Here is a 24,649-nt window from a genome sequence, read left to right as displayed (position 1 = left end):
CAGAGGGTCAATGTAGAGTCAACGATGCCTTTTAGGCTTGACACGTGTCTTTTTGGCAAAGTGGTATAACATATATAAAATTATATGATATATCTTATATATCATATAAGAATGAAAGAAGATGGGTAGAATGAAAATGCACGATTGGAAAAGGATATATTAATAGATCGAAACATTACTTTTGTTTTGAATGGTAATGAAATTGTTTAAACCTTGTAGAATAGGCTTCTGTACAATAAAAGAATTATGACCGTTTGTGTAACACCCTATACCCAACTCGATCGTCGGATTCAAGCTATGAGGTGTCACATTCGTTGCTGGAACTATTATGATCAAATTACAATTTGATTTATAAACTTAAACATTCAAATATTAATAAAATAGGTATAGAAAAAGATTTGTATTCATTTTCGAGTTTTATACAAGCTTACAAAAGCTCTAACGCTAACTCGAGATCGTATTAGGACTAAACTATAAGGTTTTTAAAAGTTCATGTTGACGTTGTGACGCAACATACTGTTTGGGTCTCGTCTCAACGAACTGTTGGATCTAATGCCCTGAGTGTAGTATATTCATTTGTAAACTTGTAATTTCTTTGAATAGTTTGGTTAATAAAACAAATTCATTAATTCAATTTATATACTTTTTATAATTGTCCTTATGTGGTTTTTGCACGTAAAGCAAAATAGAACTAAATGTTGCTCACTGGTTTTCTAATGCTTAAACTAATACTAAGCAATATTATGCGATTGAATCGTAATATGGAAAGACATTAGTAGACGAACCTAAACATGTCATTAGTCTAATCAGAAACGAGCAAACCGACTGAAAGACTAATATGTCATCTATTAAGTCCAATTTGAGAGATGCTTTGTCTTGAGTATCAGAGCGGATGACTTCTAGAAGATAGAAACATAGATGTGACTGACTAGACTGATAGTACATCGGATTGAACCCAAGAAGAATAAATCATAAATCTATTTATAGATTTATTCAATTGTGATGTTCATAGTGTGACATACCTAAATCCTCAGTGGATGAAAGACTATGTATGCGTGACTCATATACTTTGATGTAAGTAAAAACCTGAGTTCAAATAGATAAGGAACTGAAAGCTGGTGCGTTGGGTATATGACTTCTGCAATATTTAGCATCATTCACAATAGTGAAATCCATAGCCCAATACATGGGTAAATGATATCCTCTCATTGACATTACATGGTTGATGAAAAGTAAACATGGCCACGGATCATTCGTCTTTGTGATGAACGACTTAATTACTATTTGATAGTAATTAACTTTTTATGAAGGAAGATGTAATGGTTACCATAAGATAAAATATGATCATATTGAAGAATGAATATTATCCCAAAGAGGTTAATGATATCCTATGAGGGTAACACACTTATGGTAAGGTCATTGGATGAGCACTGATCAAGCTGCTTTCATAATGATATGTCATTGAGGAGAGCTCAGCCACAATACTACAGTGAAATGACTTCGCGACTAAATGAGTTTATAATTAATAGGTGAAAAGCTGGAACTTAATTATAAATCATTTGAGCCTCAATCGCATATGTCCAATTGGTCTCTCCGTTAGCTCGTTGAAACTAGAAATGAATTGTATGTTGAATCAAATAAAGAAAAATGGATAGAAATGATGAAAATGGAGAAATGAGAAACATTTGGAAATGATTATGGTTTTTTCCAAAATAAAAATGAAAATGGAGAAATGGAATCATTTGGAAATGAATGTGGTTTTCTCAAAAATGAAAATAAAAATGAAAATGAAAATGAAAAAGAAAATGAAAAAGAAAAATGAAAAGGACCTAGAAATGAATTTATATTTTTTTGAATTAAATGAAGTTTGAAAATAGAAATAAATCATTTGGTCATAATGAACCCGTTGAATGTATAAATACAAAATATATTTTCTCATAGATTCTTTTACGATAAAGTCGTCATGATTTTAACAGAAATAGAATTGAGTTGAGAAGATTATTTAATTAAAATATATTGAGATGTTTATTTTGGGAAATAAAAAAAATATATTTGGTTGAATCGAATTATAATGTACTAGGTTAAAAGTCCAGGAAATACTTGTAATTGGACCCAAAATGGAAGAGGCCCAAAAGCCCCTTATCTTAAAAGGAGGGATGACAAACCCTAGTATTATTAACTAGGGTTAATGCCACCTATACTTCTAGTTAGACTAGGAGTTCGTTTTTCTAGTTGAAATAAACTTCTACATGTCAACAAGGGCTTTATTTATTCTTCTTATAAATAGATGGCACCGGTAGGGCAATATACACAATTTTAAGATATTGTTACTCTGCCCGAAAATAGAGAGAATTTATTCTCAACTATTAAATCTATTTTGAATAACAATTTCTGTCGGTTTCCAGTGAGAAGAGATTTTTCTTTTCACACTAAAAGAAAAGAAAACTATTTTTGGTTCTGTGTTTGATTCGAATTGTTCGAGCCTACACTCGAAGCAGTTCGTGATATGAGAATAATGGAGAAGGTCGTTCGGTTGAAAGTTAGGAACGACAAGAATTCGTCTAGCCAAAACACATGTGCAAATTTGGTTAAGGGTTTATTGCTATAAATATCACAAACCGGCTCAGTTTTTAAATTTTTATTTTTTGCTGTGCAAGAAAACTATTTTCAAATTGGATTTTTTCCAACACGAACCATGCTCAACGTCACGTCGTGGCATGGTGGTCTGATCTCATCGCGATGACGTACACTCGACATCGCAACGTGATATTCTGTTACTGCAAATTGCCAATTGGTTCCGACAAGCTGCACCTAGAACATCAATTTATACCTATATCATTCATCAAATCAACCAAACACAACATTCATAAAAGCTTAATTCTATAACAATTCATCACTTATACACATACTTTAATTAAAAAACTATGTTATCTGTCATATGTTAATCAAGATAATATACATACATTTATGTATGAACTTCCAATATGACCAACCTTCATATAGTAAATATACAAGCCAATTCACTTGTGTAACTATATCTTTTATCCATTATCAAGCTATTTATTCAAGCTTCAATACAACAAAATCATTAAACTTATCTGAAACCAACTTGACTTCGGTACATGCCATACTTAACTCAAAACAATATAGTACAAACTTTGTTGAGTTGAGGATTACTTCCGGGATGCTGGATCAACGACTTACGATCTCAGGAATCGACTATACCTGCACAAGGAGAAAACAAACCGTATGCTGAGCAAAAACACTCAGTGGTATTTTCATCATTTAAGTCAATATAAAACAATTTCAAAATCAATATGCATTTGTTCTATTCAAGTCCGATACATAGGTAATCGTAGAATATAATTCCATGCCAACTATTTACTATACATTATGAGCATGCATACAAGCATATTAACATGCAAAATCACTATATAAGCATACTAACTTGCCATATATCATTCACTTATGTAATGTAATCAATTTTTACTAACATCCATAGGTGCTTATACTTAGTCATTTATCAACAACAACCATTAAGCATATATGTTCAATCCCATATCAGTATTTCAACCATATCCGAGCCTAATGGCTCTTTCATAGGCATTCAGTCATTAGGACTCGGTTTTAACTTATTTTGCATTTTATCACATACCACTTTGCAAATTCATTTTATTTTCAAATACCATTAGCCGATTCACATGTTTATAACCATATTAACCAAACACAGACTCGAAACGGATACATAGATCCGTCACCCTAGGTTGCCCGACAACAATGGTTTTCACAATCTGTTTATCCTGCCACCTCGAGTTGCCCAACAACGATGACCCTAAAAGTATAATCTACCACCCTGGATTGGTTAGAAATGATGGTTTTCAATCAATAATCTAACCCTATGGCATGCCAACTATATCCGACTCGGTCCGAACAACTAATAGGGTAGCTAATTTCCGATTCATTATATATAGTTCAAATTTACATTCCAATATACTCCATTCATCATCATTTCATAACTTCATAACATTTTATAACATGTTTGAACCCAATTTCATACCAATAATTACATATCAAGTAAGTCATGTAACTTTTCATTTTATTCAATTTAGTCCCTGTCTCTGTATTCAATCACTATCATGGCAATTCAGCTCAAATAACCAATTAAAAATCACCTCAAGGTCATATTATGCAAAATGACATGAACATGAAGAAAATCAGTGATTCTCAAATCATAGAAATACGAATCCAATTTTTGAGCTATTCGTCAACGACTTTCGATTTACCTTTCCTTCTCAACAGTTTCATGTCAATGTTAGCTAAATAAAATTATAAAAAATTTAATATTATCAAATTCCGTTAAAATTAGAATCAATCAAAATATCAAACATATTTTACAATTTATTCAATTTTGTCCTTAAACCCGGGATAAACATAACTTTCAATATAAAGCTTCGAATTGAAATCCGATTTCACAACTACTCATTAGGGACCTCATATTTCTTACTCCTATAGAAATTTTATGTAAATTTTACATTTTATTCAATTTGGTCCCTAATGTACTAAACTAACAATTAAGTTGTACAATTTAGTCATTTTCTTAAATTAAGTTTAATTTCTATCAATTCCACACATAATTCTTCAAGAAATCAGTAACGAAAACTTTCTAAAACTTTAACAGTTTTACAATTTGATACATGAGTTAACTAAATCAAGCTCCTATGACCTCAAATCTATAAAAATTACAAGAAAAAGACTTAATTGCTGTTACCAATTGATGGCCGAATATCAAAGAAATTTCATAGGTTTTTCTTCTTCCTTTAGACGACAATAAGATGACAAAAATGAGAAGATGACGTTTTTTCACTATCATAGACTATATATAATCTAGTTAAGCTTAATCAAATTGGTTTAATTAACATAATCTTAATTTAATTAACTTAAATTTAATCAAAAATTAGTGGATATGCTTATTTCCATCCATTATATCTAAATTTTAAAGGGTTTAATTACTATTTTGGGCCTTTGGTTAATTGCAATTTAAGTCCTCAAGCCATTTTCTAATTAAAAATCTATAGCGATTAGACTTTACAATTTAGTCCCTAAGCCCTAATTAATCACAATTTTGGCTAAATCGACTATCCAAATTTTAATTCATCTATATAATAACTCCATAAATATCTTTATTTAACATTTACGAACTCGGTTTACGGAAACGGTGTCCCAAAACTGTAATTTCTAATACCACTGGAAATCGAGTTGTTATAATTTTAATGACCTTTCACAGACCAAAATGTTGTGTTATTAATCCAACAGTTACTTTCAAAAGGTTGAGTTGAAATTATTTCTTAAAATCAAAAGGTGCAACTTGAGAAGTGATGTCATTTTAAAGTCATTTAGGAACCTATTGGTACATTATAAATAGACAATAAATTTGGAAAATTAAAATTTAATTCATTCTATCCAATTTGTGAGTGAAACTTTTTAATACAAAAGTATTCTTTGTTTTTCATGATATATATTTAACTTGAAATATGATATTATTTGTTTATTCAAATCATGATATTAGTAATTAGCATTTGGATGTTATTGATGAGATAATATTTTAAGTGTATTCATTGCTTAAATGAAAGTTTGTAGATGGTCATATAATATGAAAAGTTTTGGTTGGTTTTGAAAAAAAATACTCATAAACTAAATGAGTTTTATATATGATTACATATTTTTTAGTCTATGCTATAAAGGTCGGACTAAAAATGATTTTGACTAAAAATGAAATAAGTTATATGCAATTTGCATGGTTAAATTCTCAAGTCAAGGTAGAATAGTGGAAAGCATAAGCTAATATCACAAAATTACTATTCTTGTATAAATCTTCTAGTGAAAATGTGAACGTGATGATCATATATTTGAAAATAAAGATCATATTGAGCATGTTGATGGTGCACATGGTGTGTGTTTATATATATATGACCTGAATTTGATCTATAATCTCATGGTTTTATAATTTTGAAATATAGTGAAAATGTGAAATTCATTTTAGAAGTCATGAATCAAAGATCTCGTAAGGAAATAACAATATGAAGTTATTTGACTCATTTAGGTGATGCATATGGTATTGATTATACCACTACCATGCTCATTGATAAAGAGTGTATAAATGTGTGATGTTATAGTCAAATGGTTAGACAGTCGATGGTTTTCTAATATGACTCTATTCTAAAATAATATATGGAACACCTTTGTGTTTAAAAAAAACGTTATTTGAGCATACATACATGATAAATTTTTAAGGTTATATATTGTTTATGAAAAGAAACTATGAAAAATAGTAAATATGTTGTCTTATTTCACCAAAAGATTTAAGGCCTCTTTACAACAATTTACTTGGTAGAAAAGACATCATGTATGGTTTCATATATTTGTTAATTGTGAAATTTAATTTCTTAGATTCTAAGAAATATATAAAATGAGTAAACGTGGAACCATAATTATAAAAGATAAGTGATCACTTTGAATATTATGAGACAATGAATTGATAATTGTGCAAATGATATCTTTGATACATTCTTTTGCAAAAGAATGGATAATTGAACATGGTAGTGGTATTGGTCATGTGAACTTTCAAGACTCAAATAAATATATAGTTTCACCATGTGGTATAGATAATTAACTTAACTACGTTGGAAATTTGCAAATTTAAGGATGAGGTACAAACCTATAATATTTGAGTCACCCATGTTGGAAACTCTACTTAACGCTTGGTATAATGTCAAGTCTTGAGTTCAATGAGACAAAGTACATCATCAACATGTGACTACTAACACTATTAAATGTTATATAATATATCATCCCAAGGTGAAAAGTGTTAGGTACCAATAATGAAAAGAGGAAAGATGAGTATTACACTCTTAATAGACCCATAACATAAATATGTTAAAGTGTTATAATTACGGGATCACTCTCGATGAGATCTACCAATATGAGTGGAAATGTGGCCACTTCTAGGAGCTCAAGGGCTTGGCTCTAATAATACTCATGAAAAGAGGTCATAGACACATGACCATAATAGTGTCCCTGTATACTATGCATTGATTGGTGTTGAAATTATTGTAACACCCCAAAGCCCAGCCTAGAAGTTTAGGCCAATTCCCAGAGGTCACATTGATCACCGAAGTGATTAAAGGTAAATTTTAGTTTAACAAACCAAAAAAAATAACAGTATTTAAAATGTAAAAAAAAACCTCTCAGTTATAAAATCTTGATATTTCAAAAGAAGATACAGTCCAACAACACTTACGAGCGTAAAACACAAAATTCCGTACCACAATTTTCAAATAGCACTTATAACACAAACTGTTTAATTATAATATCAGAAATTATAATAACACTATTAAAGCCTATTTTTAATCATGACTGTCTGAGACCTCCGTATACCAAGCCCAGCATCAAAACACGAAAATGTACCTAAAAGGGGAAACGCTAAGGGGGTGAGCTACATGAGCTCAGTGTAATTTCGGCACGTGACTAATAACATAATTACAGAAACTAATTTGATAATGAAACATATTTACAAATATACACAGAATCAGAAAGTAAACTCGGAACCAACGTCCCAATAGAATATAACAATTCAAGCACACCATGTCATACACAGACACTCAATCATAAGTGTTATTCAGTCAAACATAATACAGTCAAATAATCTCACACCCTGTCACTTAAACAGATGTGCATTAGTGCAGCCAAGTAATAAAAACTCACCCATCCAACCAACACACCTCTCCATCCCCCAATCACACCCCAAAAGAGCTGTATAAGCTCATCCAACAAAACACACCATGTAGGAACTTGAAAGGCCCATCCAACCCTACACACCATGTATGTGGACTAATCCACTCGGATAATAATACGCAGCAAAGCTGGAGTATCTATAGTACAGCGCATTGCAGTAAACCGCTGTACAGACATGTTGTAGTTTAAACTGCCAGATCAGATAATAGTATGTAGCAAAGCCGACGTACATGCGGTACAGTGTGGTAAACCGCTGTACCGATAAGTTGCAGTTAGACTGCCAGATCAAATCTGAATCAGTCTTTCTTCTCTTCACAACCAACCCAAAAATTACTTTATGCAAGTGCATGTATGCGTACAACCTCACAGAAACAATGAACACATCGACAGACAGTCAGACAGAAACAGACATGCACACACACACCCAGCTAATCGAGTTCAGAATCAGACATCTCACACAATAGTCACAAATAACACATAAACCGAAGCCCAGATCAGAGTCTTAGCTACCTTCACTAAAGCCCAGCCAAAGGTCGAAACACACAGACACATTTTCAGATAAAAACATACACAGAACTAAAATTGGTGATTTTGGGCCATACGACCGTGTGCTTTGGCCGTGTGGAAATGCCTAGGCCTAGTGGGGGTTAATATGTCTGTGTGGAAGGAGGCACACGGCCATGTGACTGAGGCATACAGTCGTGTAAGCCAGGGACATGGTCGTGTGAACTAGGGGTGTTCATTTGGTTAACCGACCCGAAATAACATTAACCGAATTAACCGACCTTTCAGACCGAATTTTATTTCAAAAAAATTAACCGAACCAAAATTTTTTCGGTTAATTCGGTCGGTTAACCGAATTAACTGAAAATTATATGTTTTTTTTTATTTTTGGTTAAAAATTAACCAAATTAATCGAATTAACCGAATTACCCGAATTACCCGAATTAACCGAATTACCCGAATTACCCGAATTACCCGAATTAACCGAATTAACCAAATTGAATCACTACATAATTAAATTATTTTTAGACTTTTAGACTTTAGTTTTAGTCTTAGTTTTAAAATTTTATTTTTATTTATTAAATTATTTGTAATTTAATTTTATGATTGGGTTGGGTTAAATACTTGGGTTTAGATTGGGTTTAGATGAATAGTGGGCCTATTTATATATTATAATTTTATTTAATAATTTTTTCGGTTAACCGAAAAAATTCGGTTAACCGACCGGTTTCGAACCGAATTAACCGTTAACCGAAAAATCAAAAAATAATTAATCGACCCCCGACCGAAAAAATTCGGTTAACCGAATTTTTTCGGTTTTACCCGAATTTTGCACACCCCTAGTGTGAACAGGCCGTATAACTTTCTGTCCATCTATACTAAAATAGAGTACAGGGTAGACACGACCATGTGAGGGTCTCACACGGCCGTGTGCCCACTAGACACGGCCATGTGTACAAAACACATGCCCGTGTGGGATCCCTAAATCCCCAAATTAGGCACACGACCGTGTGGTATCAAATCACTAAATCCCTAATTCCCAAACACACACGCCCGTGTGCCCAGGGGACACGGCCATGTAAAAATCGACTAATTTCTCCAAATCAGCCACACGACTGTGTGGCACCTAATCCAACCTGAAAACCCTAATTCCTAATTCCACACGGCTGTGCGAACAGGTACACGCCCGTGTGGCCACCCATGTGGTCACGAAACCACATCGGAACAGGCCGAAATCGATGTTTTAGCCATCAAATCAGTCCCCAACCTTTGCAATAACAAAAATATATTGGAATACACAGTATTCCCCATACTTTCTTAACAACTAAATACCCAAAATCAACGGTTTAGAGCACACACAAGAATTGCCGAAACAACAACTCGTAAATAAATTGGATAAGGTTCGAATCTCACACCTGATTCGCGATCAAAGACGTCTGGAACCCGACTGGATGACCAAGAAATCGAAGCTCGTCAAAAACCACAACACCACCGTTTCCAAAAAGAAAAGAAGAAAGAACAAAAAGAAAACAAAAGAAAGGGGAAGAGGAGAACGTCAAAGAAAGAAAATAATAATAATAATAATAATAATAATAATAATAATAATAATAATAATAAACACTAAGTAAAGAAAATAATTATCTAAACCTTTAAAACAAAACAAAAATAATCCCTCAAAACATTCCTAAAGACTCAAACCTAGGACCCAAAGGCACACTAAAACACTACCAACCACCAAACCAACAGTCCCATTCTGTCACTTAAACGCGCAACTAAACACTATAGCACAACCTACTTACTGACCCTAACCACAAAACTCAAAACTGCTAGCCCAAAATTTGGGGTGTTACAATTATTGTGTAAGATGTATTCAGTTAATAAAAAAAGGATAGTTGATTCAAAGCTTAGCCTACCATGCAATTTTGATTAACTTTAATATGTTTTCACTAAGTCAAGGTTCAATCATAAGACACTTTCATATATATAATTGATTTTCAAGATTATTAAAATCTAGAATATTTTGGAAACGGGGGGAGATGGTTGTAACATTTTCAAAATATATATAGTGTTCTAACAATTGCAAATAAAAAGTTATAAGTAATCAGAAGTTATGTCACTAGGTAAATTGATTAAGAGTTATCACTATTCATTCTAATGAGTTATGTTTATTATTATTGAAAGTTATGTTACTTGATTATTGACAAAAAGTTATGATTATTCAAGTAATATGTAATGAATAATTGTGTTCATTCTTAATAGATGTGACTATCCAAATAGACATTAGACATATATTGAATAGTTATATCTCTATAAAGAAACATGAGAACTCCCATAAATAGGAGTGAGCTTCCATTTGTATGGCACATCAAAAATTGAGAAGCAAAAGTTTGTTCTATTTTCCCACCATATTTTATATTAAAAAATAATCTATAAAGAATTATTGCATAAGTTCTTTTATAGAATTTGATATTCTTACTATGCTCTGCTCAATGTTTAGTGAACTATTTTCGTTATTGCAACATGCAAACAGCCATTGGGCTTTAGTGTATCATTGAGGTTTATTTACCAGTAACTCTCTTGCACACTAAAATATAGATTGGGACGAATAGAACCTTAAAGATAATAGCATAATTACATACCTTGAAGCCTTTATTTAATTTTTCATAAGTTCATTTTATTCTCACACACCAAAACATAAACCAAAATAAAATATGCATCGAGAATCCCCACATAGTATATGAAACATTAACCCTTTGTTAGCATTGCTAAAGTCTCCTTAACATAAAGTTTAAATATTTCACCAACAATGTATCAAATGCTAATTTCATTGGTTTTTTTCCCTTTTTTTTAATATATCTATAATATATAAAATCATGAGTTTAAAAAAACTTTTGAATCAATAAGAATACCATTTATTTTCTATCATATTTTTGACATTTAAAAATAATTATAAATCAATTTAAAAAAGTAAAAAAAATTATCATAGTAATTATATTAAAATAAAAGTTCTCATAATCATAATCATAATAAATTTTAAATTTATTATTTAGAAAAAGAAATATATTATAATAAAAAAGTTGCCTTATTGTGAGTTTATTTGAATTTTTAATTTAACTTCAGGATTAAATTGAATTTCGATTTGATATTAGGGATTAATATTAGAGTTATATATCGATTCAAATTTAAATTAGTTTTATAAGTAACATCCAATAATTAGTCACATTCAATCAAGTAACATCTAAAAATTTTACCAGTAAAATAGAGATTGTTAGTATTAATAAATTAGAATTATATAAAAGAGAATTGAGCATTAAAATAATGGTTCATCGAATAAGCAATATCAAATCATATTCAAACAACAATGACACGACGATCTAATATTTTAATTGCTGATGAGGTAATATGATATTATAATATTTTTTTTTGAATTCTTTAAGTTATTTATATTATGTGAAACAAACACTCTTAAAACTGTTTATTTTTTAATTGTGAATATTTTTCATATTTATCATGAATTATTATTAAAATTGTTGCATGTTGCTTTATCCAATATTTTTATTTTTTTAAATTAATATTATAGTTTACTTTTTATTATTATTCTAAATTTATATATTATTTAAAAGCTAAAAAAATTATCAATGATATTTAACAATAATTAAAATATATTAATTAAAAATTAATTAAAAATTAAATGCTTGAAATCTGCATATTAAAAATGAGGGAAAGGGATAACAACAATATGTTTGAACCAATTATCTAAATAATTAATTAGAATTTAGAAAGCAGGACGTAGCATTGCTGTAAATACCAATAGCCCAAGTGGGCTAATGAAAATGAAGTCAGAAGCAAGTAAACTGTAAGGAAAAAGAGAAAGTAAGGCTGGGAAGGAAAGAGTGAAGGAAGTAGAGGATAAGTTAGTAACTGAAGAAGATTGAGAAGGCAGTGAAAGCAGGAGAATAACCAATTATGTCCAACTCCAATGCTATAGCTAACGGAGTGGCAGGAGCTGGCGCTGGAATCATTGCTCAGATACTCACTTATCCACTTCAGACGGTGGGTACTCTCTCTCTCTCTCTCTTTCTTTTTGTCTTTCAATTTTTCATGTAAATGGCTTCCATAACGAAGGTGAATACGCGTCAACAAACGGAAAGAATCGCCAAGTCCAAACCCAAACCCCCCACTGCGGCTGCTGGTACGCTTCTTCAGATCCTCCATGTACGTACCTTGTTTTTCCTCTTTCAAACTGCTTCTGTTTCCTTGCCTCCACTTGAGATTCTCATTTCTTCATGTAGGTGCTACAAACCGAAGGCTGGGGAGGACTTTACTCTGGTCTTAAGCCTTCTTTATTTGGAACGGCTGCTTCGCAGGTAGTGTTTGGCTTTGACTTTGGCTTGCCCCCTCCACTGCTTTTCACCTCTTCATGCTCTACTTGTGATGTTGGCAGGGCATTTACTACTACTTTTATCAGCTATTCAAAAATAAGGCTGAGACTATTGCTGTTGTCCGTAAGCACAAGGGACGTGGGGATGGCACCCTTGGCATCTTTTCTTGGCTTGTTGTAGCAGCTCTTGCCGGGTAACTCTCATCCCTTTTATTATATGCCATTCCATTCCAATCTTATCTAATATACAATACTAATTTCCCGTCCTTTTGTCCTTCCAGTTGAGTGCTAAGACATGGTATAAGGATTAATAATAGTTTTATTCAATTTTAATATACATCCCCAGCTTGCTTTAAAATTAGTCGGACCAGGGCTAGGGAAAGTTAGGAAAAGTAATGTGGTCTTCTCATGTCATAATTATGGATAAAGAAGATGAGTTCCATCCACTTCGAACAATAATAATTGACTAAATGATCTCTCCCAATGACCCTGCAGGTCCTTGAATGTATTGCTGACAAACCCAATATGGGTTCTTGTGACCCGTATGCAGGTCTTGTATTTCTTCCCTTTACTATACCTCTATTATTATTAATGTTGTTGTTGTTGTTGCCTTTCTTTGTGCCTTTTTTTCCGTTGTACAACTAGTGATGTGTGGAATTTCAGTTTTTGTGAATATTCCAATATTGATGTTTATGAATGATGCTCTATCTCATCAGTACTAACTATATTCGAGTTTAATTTTCCACGTTACTTTCTACAAATACAAAGTGGCTTTGAAAGAAAAAAAAATTCAAAATCATGGAATGGAATGCTCACTAAACAACTGTTTGGTCTATATAGTGCTTGTGATCCCCTGAAGATAATAAACAGGGCGTTCTCTGTCTTTACTTCAGACTCATACTCAAGCAGAAAGAAAAATTATGGAGTCCAAAAAGGAAGCTCTATTAAAGGAGGCTTCTGAAAACGGCTTAATAGGTTCAACACTGCAAGAAAAATTGGATGAGCTTGAGTCAACAAAGCCTCATCCTTATGGAACCATTCATGCGGTTCGTATCTCTCTTGCCTTTTCTTTTTAATGCCTTGTGGGTTCAGAGTTTGAGGAAAGGTTGCCATTGACATAATTAGTTTCATCATGTTCTCTGGTTGCTTTTCTTTTTATTGGTTTAAATAGATTTTTAGTTAGCCTTAGTTTTAGTGGAAAGCTTCTTAAAAACTGCTAGTCATACATTTTCTGATCTTCAAAACTATGCATAATTTTATCAGATTTTGATGTAAATGACAACCGTTATATTCATTCATTGCTAGGCCCGTGAAGTTTATACCGAAGCAGGAATTAGAGGATTCTGGAAAGGCATCATACCTACACTCATTATGGTTAGTCTCTATTTAATCTATGTAAACCTTGGATAAACTATCTCGTTGAATCTGAATAACGAAGATTTTGTTTATGCCAGGTCTGTAATCCCTCAATCCAGTTCATGATATATGAGACCTCATTAAAGCGTCTGAAGGAAAAACGTTCTGCTAATAAGCATGGATTAAAAAATGTATCAGCTTTGGAGGTACAACATAATCTTTGAGATGCATTACCGAATGATCATCTTGGAGTTGCATTTTTATTTCAATTTCCTTTCTCCTTTTTCAGCATTGATGTCAAAATACTTAAAAACCTTGTTTGTTATGCATGGTTCATCTGATTGGTAGACTACTTTCTTGCCTATCAAATTTTCTACTTTTGGAACAAAAGATAGATTCAGAAAAGGTTAATCACATATTTGGTACACTAACTACTGTCAAATGTTCAATTTGATACCTATTGTTGAAAAATTAAATATCATCAATTACTTTTCAACCTCCCCACTATGGAGCTGGTCTATTCCATAAAATTGAAAGTTTTCAAGAGAGCATTTAATAAAACTATTCTGTCTTTTATTAACTAAACAACTGAATTTAAATAGAGAAAAAGTCATAACCTAATTGGGAAATTAATTCCCTTATTCTAATAAACTACTAAAAGATAAAATAAAATATTCATGCCCAACTTGGTTACAAGAAAATCAAAGCTTGTCTTAAAGAGCCATTTGGTGAGTATGTCAGCAATCAGTTGTTTTGAAAGAACAAACAACATGCACACTTCGCCTTCTTCAATCTTCTCCTTGATAAAGTGTCTATCAATCTCAACATATTTAGTTCTGTCATGCTGGACTGGGTTGTGAGCAATACTAATGGCAGCTTTGCTATCATAGTACAACTTCATTGGTGAAGTTATTGGTCTCCTCAGCTCTTCCATAATTCTTTTTAACCACATCATTTCACAAATTCCTTGAGTCATTGATCTAAACTCAGCCACTACACTACTTCTTGCTACAAGATTTTATTTTTTGCTTCACCAAGTCACAAGATTTCCCTAAACAATGTACAGCATCCTAATGTAGATCTTCTATCTGTTATTGAGCTTGCCCAGTCTGCATCTGTATAAGCTTCAATTCCCCTTTGTTCAGATTTCTTGAAGAATAAGCCCTTTCCAAGTGAACTCTTCAAGTATCTCAGAATCTGAAACACTGCTTCTTCATGTTCCTCCATTGGGGAGTGTATAAATTGACTCACTAAGCTCACTACAAAAGCTATGTCTGGTCTTGTATGTGATAAGTAAATTAACTTACTAACTAATCTTTGGTATTGCCCTTTATCAACTAATCGACCTTCTTTATTTCCGAATTTTACATTTGGATCAATTGGTGTGTCAGCTGGGTGACACACCAATTCATCTCAGCCTCTTTTAAAAGATCAATCACATATTTTTTCTAAGAGACCACAAGACCCTTCTTTGATCTAGCAACTTCCATTCCAAGAAAGTATTTCAAAGGACCCAAGTTTTTGATCTCAAACTCCAATGCTAGATGCTCCTTGAGATACCTTATTTCATCCACATCATCTCCTGTAAGAATGATATCGACATAAACTATAATAACTGCTATTCTACCTCTTTGTGAGTGTCGATAGAACAATGTGTGATCAGCTTGCCCTTGTGAGTAACCTTATTTTTTAACAACTTGAGTGAACCGTTCAAACCAAGCTTGAGGAGACTGCTTTAGACCATATAAAGATTTCCTGAGCTTACATACTTGAGTTCCAAATTTTTCTTCAAAACCTAGAGGAGGATGGGAAGAATGACCGAGGATGTTTAGCCAATTCACAAAATTCACAGTGATATAAAGGACTTTTATTTTTAAATAGATCAGGTAACAAATATATTAAATAGTAAAAATTAGAATGTCCAAGCCTATAATGCCAAATCATAACCTTATCAAAACTAGAAGTAGAATTTAAACATAAAGTAGTTGTGGGTTGACTTAGATGGTCGTCGTCAAGAAAGTAAATTCCACTAGATTCTTTAGCATTGCCAATCATCCTCCTCGAGACTATGTCTTGAAATTTACACATAGAGGAGCCAAATATAACATGACAATTCGAGAACTGGGACAATTTACTGACTGATATGAGATTACAAGCTAGATTTGACACATGTAAAACATCATGTAAAACCAAGGAAGGCGACATTTTAATAGTGCCTTTCCCGGCTATTGCTGAGAACGACCCATCTGCTACTTTGATTTTTTTGTTTCCTGCACAAGGTGTGTAAGTTGAAAAAAGAAAATGACTACTAGTCATGTGATCACTAGCTCCGGAATCAAGGATTCACGTGTTTGTTTTACAAGACTTGGGACTGAAAAAAACAGAAAAATTAGTACCTGATTGGGCAAAGGAGGAAGAAGGATTATTGGATGAGTTAGGAAGATAAGAATTCATCCGAAATTGTGGTGATTGAAAAAGCTTGTGTAAATGCTCTAGTTATTCCTTAGTGACTGGAGACCCTTCTAGAGAATTTTGGCCCTCATAATTTTCATTAGTTGTTTCAACGGTAAAACTTTCTTCTTCTTTTTGATTGCTGGATCTCTTATCTCCAATGAAGGCTGTTTTAACCATGATGCTACTAGAGAAAACCTAGCTCAGATGCCATGAAAGTTTTCAAGAGAGCATTTAATAAAACTATTCTGTCTTTTATTAACTAAACAACTGAATTTAAATAGAGAAAAGTTATTCTAATAAACTACTAAAACATAAGAAAATAATTCCCTTATTTTAATAACTACTAAAAGATAAAATAAAATATTCCTAGAATATCTCAAATAATTTATTCTAAGATTTATTTACCTAAATAAGATTTATCTACCTCAAAAATATATGGGTTTTACATATTTCAACAAAAATATCTGAATGGTAGACTTGTCTAAATTTTACTTTTTTCTGCCTTGCTGTTTCTATGAGCAGGTGTTTTTATTAGGAGCCTTGGCAAAACTTGGGGCAACTGTTACAACATACCCACTGCTGGTCGTCAAGGTAAACTTTGCAGAAATGCAAGTGTTACAATTCCTTGTTATGTCCTTTGTCTTGCACCAACACTTTTGAAGCATATTCTTACTTTATTTGTTCTCTTAAACACTTGAACAGTCTCGGCTTCAAGCAAAACAGGAGATTGGTGGGAATATATCACTAAGATATTCAGGTTTGTTTACCAAAGGAATTCGGCCCTATCATGATATTTAAAACTTTTTGGAGTTTGGACAAATTCTTATCACCTTCCTGATACCAGAGTTTATCTGTAGTAAGATATTGTACTGGCTGAGGTGAACTTATAATGGTTATAGTTTACATTTTACTATTTTTCATCTTTTGAGTGTCAGATTTTGTGCCATTTCTCCAAACCTTGTTTCTGATGGGTAGCCAGTAACTACCTGATGCCCATAAGATGCTTTCAGGAAGCTGCATTTATAAGTTACAGGAATTTTGTATTCAATTATGCCTGCATTATGAATTTTCTACATCTCTTACATGCTCTAGTTTAGTTCCATTCTATATTCATGTTCTACCTTATACAAAGCTGCATTATGATTTGATTCTAGTTTAGTTACCAATATTCCTTTCCCTTGTCTTGTTCAATCTTATTCATCTGCATGCAGAAGTAAGGTAAAATATCAATTGACATCTACATCCATTGTAACCTTGTCTAAAGTATGAAGACTTTGCCTTAAGCTTATCTGCTATGTGACATTGATATCCATGTTTCATTTGGTGTTGGGCAAGAATGCTAACTGGAAAATTTCGCTGCACAGGTACAGTAGATGCAATAATTAAAATGATGAAGTATGAGGGATTGCCTGGCTTTTACAAGGGGATGAGCACAAAGATAGTACAGAGTGTTTTTGCTGCTTCTGTACTTTTCATGTTCAAGGAGGAGATTGTGAAAGCTTACATATTCCTTGTTCATAGGATCGGGAAAGCAAAAGTCCCATTGAACTGAATGTGAAAAATTTATTCTGTAAAGGCAGGTATCTCTCACTCATTTCCTTTTTTCCTTTCTGGGGCTTTGCATTGCATGTGCCCAGTTCTTAAAACATTGTGTCTTAACCAGATCCATTAGTAACGAATTCTGAATTATTTTCAGATAATGTTATGTTACAGGTAATGAAGTTCAAAGCTCTAGAGATGGTGAAAATTTCAAGCAATTTAAGCTTAACATTAAGAGATGAAATGATCAATTTAAGCATGATAACAAAATTGGTTATAAGGTGTGTGTGTAGAGTAGCAGGACATAGGCTTTGAGGTTGTGAAAGTTTAGATGAATATATAGGAGTGAGATATTTGGCAGCAATTAGAAAACATTACAAAGCTCTTCCCTTCCCGAATTACCTTGTGCCTTTTATGTACAGCTGGTTTAATGGCTTTGCTTATTGCAACTGCATATTGGTGCCTACTTCCTATTTTAATCGTTGCTCTTTGTTAATCTGATTCATACACAATTGATAAGGGCAGAGTTGTGCAGGCAGAGCCTGTTGATTAGAAAATTATGTGCACAAGCATTTGAGTTTTTTAGAAAGTGAAGCAAAAATGTCGCATTCATTTGTTGAGTTGTAAAAAAACTACCTTTCCATATTAAGTTTACAACGCTCAGCACATTCCAATCAGAATGAAGAGATATCTTTGCTCTGAAATTAATAATTTATACATATAATTACTATTCAACTAAAAACATAACCATTAAATCAAACAACAATACGCATACTTGGACAACCACCATGTTAACATATTCTTCTTGTATCCTTCCATAATGTCTTAAGAGTAAAACTTTCATCTGTGGCCTTCAACCTTTATGTTTTCAGCATCTAATTTTTCTCAAATCCTTCTTATAAAACAATTATAAATATACAACCATCGAAAGAGATATACATGCATAAAACCTTACACTTCTGTCCCATTAAATTTGTCGCATTTTGACTTCTTATTCTTTTAAAATTATTATAAATATATTCGATAAAAAAAAAACCTTTAAATGAAGTGATTAGGACATTGGAAAATACTAAATAATCAAAAGATGCAACTCTTGATAATTCTTATTGAAGACATAACATTTCATTTATGGAACATATTCTTTTACTTATAAAATAATGTTTTCAAAATGTTCCAACAAAAACTGTAGGTTTCTGCTTCTCAAAATCCTCTACCATACTGCATCTGTGCCTGCCAATCTGCCATTAGCAATTTTCTTGAAATGAAAATACAGAGAAATCTGGTAACTCTTGAAATAACTTCGGCATTTTTAGTGCACCCAATTTAGTTTATCAGCAGTAGAGATTTATTGAGTAAATGGTTTCTGAACCAATTTAAAACACAGCATACAGCAGAGCTTCTTCAGTGAACACATTTCTGGCAAACTATGTTCTATGGGTCTTTTCAATCTTCATAAACTTTTTGACTTGGTGCGAAATGGGAATGAGCCAGGATTTGAGGGCACAATGTCATCATGGAACCTCTGGGTTCAGATTTTGTATTTGTTTTGAGCTGGGGTTAGTGAATATGAGTTAAGAGTTAGAGAGTCAATGCCATTTTCATCAAGCCATGGCCTACTTATGAATGCTCTTAAATTAACTAACTAGGACAGCTGACAGAAAAATAATTCGGAGAAAGATCCTCCAATCTGCTCCACCAAAGTATTACTATGTATTTAATTTAAACAAACAGGAGTAATTATATTGCCTATTTAAACAGGAACTCAAACTGAATATTGAGAAATGACGAGACAAGACAAAGTGTGAGACTTATTTATTTTAGAAGAAGAAAAAGAAATGGTTCTTGAATCTTCTTCGCAAAACAGAATCATACTAGCTTTCATGATTCACCATACAAATACAAACACAATTGTACATGTATAGTATTAATAAATGTACTCTGTAATACTTACATTATTACGAAGCCAAAGGAGGGGCGTGTTCAACTTTTTTGTTTACCACTATGCTGTTCAACTCCCTCAGAGCGGTTACCTTTTGATAGTAGATCAGGCTGAGGCTGCGGAGTTCGGCTCAATTAACTTGCTTGCTGGTGCTTTCTCTTGTCTTTCTACATAAGCAGAGGGAAACCATCCAGCCTTGCCCTTGCACTCTCCCTCCGACCATCCACTAGGACCCACCTTAATTTTCGTATTACATTACAACCACATATGATTATCATCACCTAAAATATTAACGTTAAACATTTAACCAGGCTAGCCAGCACTGCAGTTAGAAACATCCCCTACCTGGCGAACCACAACATAATCACCAACTGCTAAGCTTAATTCCCCATCTGCTTCAGCATCAAATGGGTGTACAACCTGTTAAAACAAACATCTCAATCATATCCGCAACTGTAAACTAAAAGCGCTTGAAACCAAGCCAGTTTCACAAACAACCAAAAATATGTATATATATATATATACCAACAACATAAACTTGACGCACAACAATATAAAAACTGATTAAAAATTGGCATCCCACTAATCGATTTAATATCTGGGGATTTCTTCAATAAAGTTTTACTTTTAAAATGAAAAATAATGGTATATGATGCCACAAATGATTACGTCCATTTGCTAAATTACGTCACAGGTCTCAAGGTTGATCATATCAAATGCAGTACGAACATCAAGGAAGGGTTTCAATCAGCCTCCAATGAGTTTTCCGGCAATAAATAAAAAATGTTCTTTTTTCTAACAGACACAAGAGAAAGACAAATAAGAGACTCAAAGAAGGCTGTAGAAAGGAACACAGAACGGTGAAAATGTGAAAAATAATCACTCTAAGTGGCTAACTGAAGCTCCAATCTAGGAAGAGGATCTTTTTTGTTTTTGGCAAAACAAGAAGAGAGGTTCAAGTATCCTAAAATGTACACGTTTTCATGGTTGTCAATCAGCTATTCTAACTGGCTGTTTACCCTAGTGGAAAAATTCCTGTAATTCTAAATTTGAGAAAGCATAAGAAGACTGAATCAAATTTTGCAGAAACCATAGGTAACTTCAGTGTTAAATTCATGTTTTTCCTTCATTACGCAAGACCAGCACTCCAGGCCATTTTCAGTAAATTTTAGCTACTGTCAAAGTACCCTTGTTTCAAAAATCTCTAAAAACTTCTACCTAACATAAGATGGGCCTGCTTGATATGATCACTAACAGATACATAGGATATAAGAGGAGTAAACTGACATTTCTACATTTACTTTATTCAGAGAATACGTTCCCGACTTTAATTTATCTACAGAGGGGCTAAAAAAAGGGAACAGGAGTTCAAAAGTTAAACCTTTGCTATGAAAAATACATCGCTTTGATTGCTTCCCTGAGCTTCAGATTTATTTGAACTAAAGTTATCATGTGCAGAGGCGACATTCACCTCTCTCTGCAACGTCACTGAGTTCAATGACTCGTTCATCTGCCCCTCTAGAATCATCTATCCAGCAGCAAACTTTGATCACAACCTTTTGGATATGCAAAAAATGATTGAAAAGTAACAGCAATTTGGCCCCCATAAAATTCATGTACTTGATGCCGATGCCTATAGATGTCATGAGAACAATAACACAGCCAAGGGGGATTAAGTACAAACCTCAGCATGTAGCTTCTCTAAACTAGCAAGAACATGTTGATGATAAGATTTTTCGGCATCAACCTGCAAAATGATTCTGGTGAGGGCCAAGGACCTGAGCATTACATCTAGGGGTGATGAGCATTAAATATGAACTCACTGAGGAGTCAAGACTAAGTTGACTACATCAGTTGTCTCACAGATAAGTATGAAACATCAGACAGACAATACCCTTGTGATACAGCCTTGGAAGGAAAAATCCTTGCTACTTTCATATATATGTGTGTTCACGCACACATGGAGAGAGAGAGGGAGGAAGAGAGATTCTCATTCTATGAAGGACACACCATGCAGGGAAGTGTCCCTGTATCAAATATAGACATGAATTTGACACGACATACAAGTCGGTCAAATGAGAGCATGTCAAATTTTTTTTTAAAAACAGACGCAACACATTTGGACACTCGGAAACTACTAGAGTTATTTTTTTTTTTTAAATGGATAAGTGAAAAGCTATAGCGTGTTAATATTTTTTCACCTTGATCCACTAAAGTTTCATCTTCCTCTGACAAGGACTTTTTTGTTCTGGACAAGTCAAACAAAGCAGCTAAACAATTTGCTAAACTAAATTTATGACTACCAATGTACATTCAAATGGAACCCTCAAAAAAGGGATCATTCTTTTTGCATAAATAACAGTTGCAAAACTTCTTTCAGTTGAAGGTCAATCTTATGTAGCTGTAAACATAGTGCTGCTGAGAACCAGAAATACAGTTTTGTTTTCTGAACCAAAGAAACAGGCTCATTACAGGCATTGCAAAAAAATGGTTAAATTAAAATTAGCAATACCATTGCAAGAAGCAGCTGGAAAGTAATCTTTTGCTGCTGATCCTCAGCTGACAACATGGCAGCAGTTGCTTCTCTTCCTAGAACCATCATTGAGGATTTAAGGTCAGCCAATCTTGCTTCTGCTTGTTTAAGCTTCATGTAGCTTTCTGCAGATATATCAGCTTCCCTGGTTTTTGATCTACGCCTCAAAACATCTGCTGCCTGTTTGTGATGGGGGGGGGGGGAAGGAAAAAAGGCTGAGAATAAATAAACATATAAAAAAGAATTAAGAAGAAAGCTATAAAAAGATATGAATAAAATTGTTTAAAGGTTAGACACTTGAGCCGAAAAAGCATTTAACTCATTCCATATTTCTTTTGGAATAAGGAGGAAGTATAAGCATAATTTTGCTTGTTAATGTGTTAGGAAAAAAATTACCCTGCCTATCCTGTCAGTGAACACATAGATTAATTTTTGTGTTAACTAGACAAACCTTTAATGAATTGGCTGAGCCATGCAATGACAATAATTTCAAGAGATTACAGTAGACTGCAGTCAGCACAGTACATCCAAATTTCTGATACCTTTTCTGTTCAATGGTCTAACCAACCAAAGTTCGCACAGCTAGATTCTGACAGTTGAAATTGGTCAACTCCAAAATTTAAAACAATGAAATACCTGAGCTTCAACCTCTTGCCGGAATCTGTCATATCGGTGGGTCAAGTGCCGAGCATCTTCTAGAGGAGCTCCTGTAATTAATGCCCGTAGTGGCTCAGAAACCTACATATATGAAACCTGTAACACAATTAGAAGCATGAAAAAGAAAAAGAAAATGTAAAAATGGAGGGAATATCAAAGCTAGGATATATAAATGTTATCTTAAATTTTCAACACTGTTTCCTAGCAATACTTGGCATGAAGTGCACCCTTGGCATGTTTAAAACAAAGAGAACAGAACAGAAGGGCAAATAATCTATTCGAATATGGTCAAATCAAAATATCCAATTTTTTGGAAACCAGTCCAAGTTTGCTAGCAACAACTATCACAAGATAACTAATTATAACTAAATTTGGAAAAGCTATAGATAATTAAGTCCTTATTCGACCACACATTTTGATACAAAAGGCTGCATACAATTGGTAAGGCAGTTATGTACATTATGTATAAATATATATACATACTAGAAATCATGCTCAGGAAACAATAAATCAATAAATTTTGTCACTTCTAGTCTATAAATACCTAGAATCAGCAATAGGCATCAAACACTCCATCTTGTAATCTGCACCACATCCTTTAGAAGGCCACTGCTTCCAAGGTAGCTTGTATAATAGAATTGAAAACTCAAATTCATTGAACTCATATTTTTATTTTCTTCTGCTCTCAATCCACAAGTTTCGTTTCTTATTAATGCCAGAGGATTCACATCAGTGATTGCTTCTGCCGACCAACTATGTATAAAGTCTAATTTATTCTTGAAGCTACTGAACTATAATAATTACTAATATAAAATTCCTCACAAATGAACTCTGAAAAGTTTTATTCTTATTTTTAGCACAAAACAGCTTCACAAAAAACTAGTTCATGAGAGCAAACCATACACAAATTAGTGAAAGAATATTTAGTTCTTTAACTGAAGACAATGCCAAAGGGGATCATCAACTGCATAAACTATTGAAGAGTGAAGACAATGCCTAACAAGAAACAATCAGAAGGCATACTTGCATGCTTGCGTTCTAGTCTCTAAATATCTCATTTCTTTTTCACAAACCATATTGCTGTCTGTCCGAAACTATATAACCCAAAAAATAAATGTTCCAAGTTAGTTTTCTACATCTCTTATAATTATTTCATCATAATAATATTTTAAGTAGATTTCAATTATCTTTAACAATACCTATAATTTCCTCTCCACAAGAAGCTCCTAAGAACAATTAGTATATGGTAATAAAGTTAAGAAATTACCCGCTCACCAAGGATCCCAAGCAAGGTCTCCCTTTCATCTTCTATTGATTTATGTGAATTGCCAAAGTGAAGGGCGGCTTTTGCAAGAGAGGAACCAGTATTTTGATCTTCAACTCCATACTTGCAACAATCATCAGCCAACTTCCTAGCTAAAACAGTTGAGGTGAAAACCGTGAATCAGCTTTGTACAGGGATCAACACCCAGTAAATGAACCAACCATGCTTACA

The 24,649-nt window shown here is 33.2% G+C and overlaps 2 protein-coding genes across 6 annotated transcripts in view; one reads left to right on the top strand and one right to left on the bottom strand.

Annotated features, from left to right (window-relative positions):
* Window positions 1-12,053: 12,053 nt before the first annotated feature.
* On the top strand, window positions 12,054-18,504 carry LOC107904867 (peroxisomal nicotinamide adenine dinucleotide carrier). Of its 4 annotated transcripts, none has more exons than XM_016831375.2 (12): window positions 12,054-12,348; window positions 12,421-12,510; window positions 12,588-12,662; window positions 12,740-12,870; window positions 13,172-13,226; window positions 13,570-13,722; window positions 13,982-14,050; window positions 14,131-14,238; window positions 17,009-17,077; window positions 17,189-17,243; window positions 17,851-18,062; window positions 18,200-18,504. In XM_016831375.2, the coding sequence occupies exons 1-11, from the start codon at window positions 12,262-12,264 to the stop codon at window positions 18,036-18,038; spliced, it is 1,080 nt and encodes a 359-aa protein (XP_016686864.1). In that variant the 5' UTR covers window positions 12,054-12,261; the 3' UTR covers window positions 18,039-18,062; window positions 18,200-18,504. The 4 variants fall into 4 exon arrangements, with proteins under 4 accessions (XP_016686864.1, XP_016686867.1, XP_016686866.1 ...); XM_016831378.2 differs by having other exon boundaries at window positions 12,090-12,348; window positions 18,183-18,504; XM_016831377.2 differs by having other exon boundaries at window positions 12,090-12,348; window positions 17,851-18,066.
* A 621-nt stretch (window positions 18,505-19,125) lies between these two features.
* Window positions 19,126-24,649, bottom strand: part of LOC107904866 (SH3 domain-containing protein 1) — a 6,454-nt gene continuing 930 nt past the window's right edge. Inside the window, exons 3-11 of one of the 2 annotated variants that reach the window (XR_005914138.1) lie at window position 24,649; window positions 24,422-24,570; window positions 23,134-23,235; window positions 22,477-22,677; window positions 21,649-21,711; window positions 21,346-21,492; window positions 20,310-20,384; window positions 19,977-20,201; window positions 19,126-19,576 (exon numbers count right to left, since the gene is read on the bottom strand). The exon at window position 24,649 is cut by the window's right edge and continues 69 nt beyond it. Coding sequence is in view for 1 of the 2 variants with exons in the window: in XM_016831374.2 (XP_016686863.1) it covers window positions 20,070-20,201; window positions 20,310-20,384; window positions 21,346-21,492; window positions 21,649-21,711; window positions 22,477-22,677; window positions 23,134-23,235; window positions 24,422-24,570; window position 24,649 (870 nt within the window). In the remaining variant the exon portion in view is untranslated. Of the gene's footprint in view, window positions 20,202-20,309; window positions 20,385-21,345; window positions 21,493-21,648; window positions 21,712-22,476; window positions 22,678-23,133; window positions 23,236-24,421; window positions 24,571-24,648 lie in introns of both variants that reach the window. The other variant, XM_016831374.2, reaches the window with a different exon arrangement.

This window comes from Gossypium hirsutum, chromosome D05 (assembly GCF_007990345.1).
Source record: "Gossypium hirsutum isolate 1008001.06 chromosome D05, Gossypium_hirsutum_v2.1, whole genome shotgun sequence".
Classification (NCBI taxonomy): domain Eukaryota; kingdom Viridiplantae; phylum Streptophyta; class Magnoliopsida; order Malvales; family Malvaceae; genus Gossypium; species Gossypium hirsutum.
Note: the sequence above shows the minus strand (reverse complement) of the source record. Positions and strands in the feature narration are given on the sequence as shown.

Bases quoted from the DNA above. Each gene is read 5' to 3' on its own strand.
- LOC107904867 (XM_016831375.2), top strand. From the start codon at position 12,262: ATGTCCAACTCCAATGCTATAGCTAACGGAGTGGCAGGAGCTGGCGCT. The intron at 12,511-12,587 runs GTACGTACCTTG...TTCTTCATGTAG, and splicing joins CGCTTCTTCAGATCCTCCAT to GTGCTACAAACCGAAGGCTG. The intron at 12,663-12,739 runs GTAGTGTTTGGC...TGATGTTGGCAG, and splicing joins TTGGAACGGCTGCTTCGCAG to GGCATTTACTACTACTTTTA.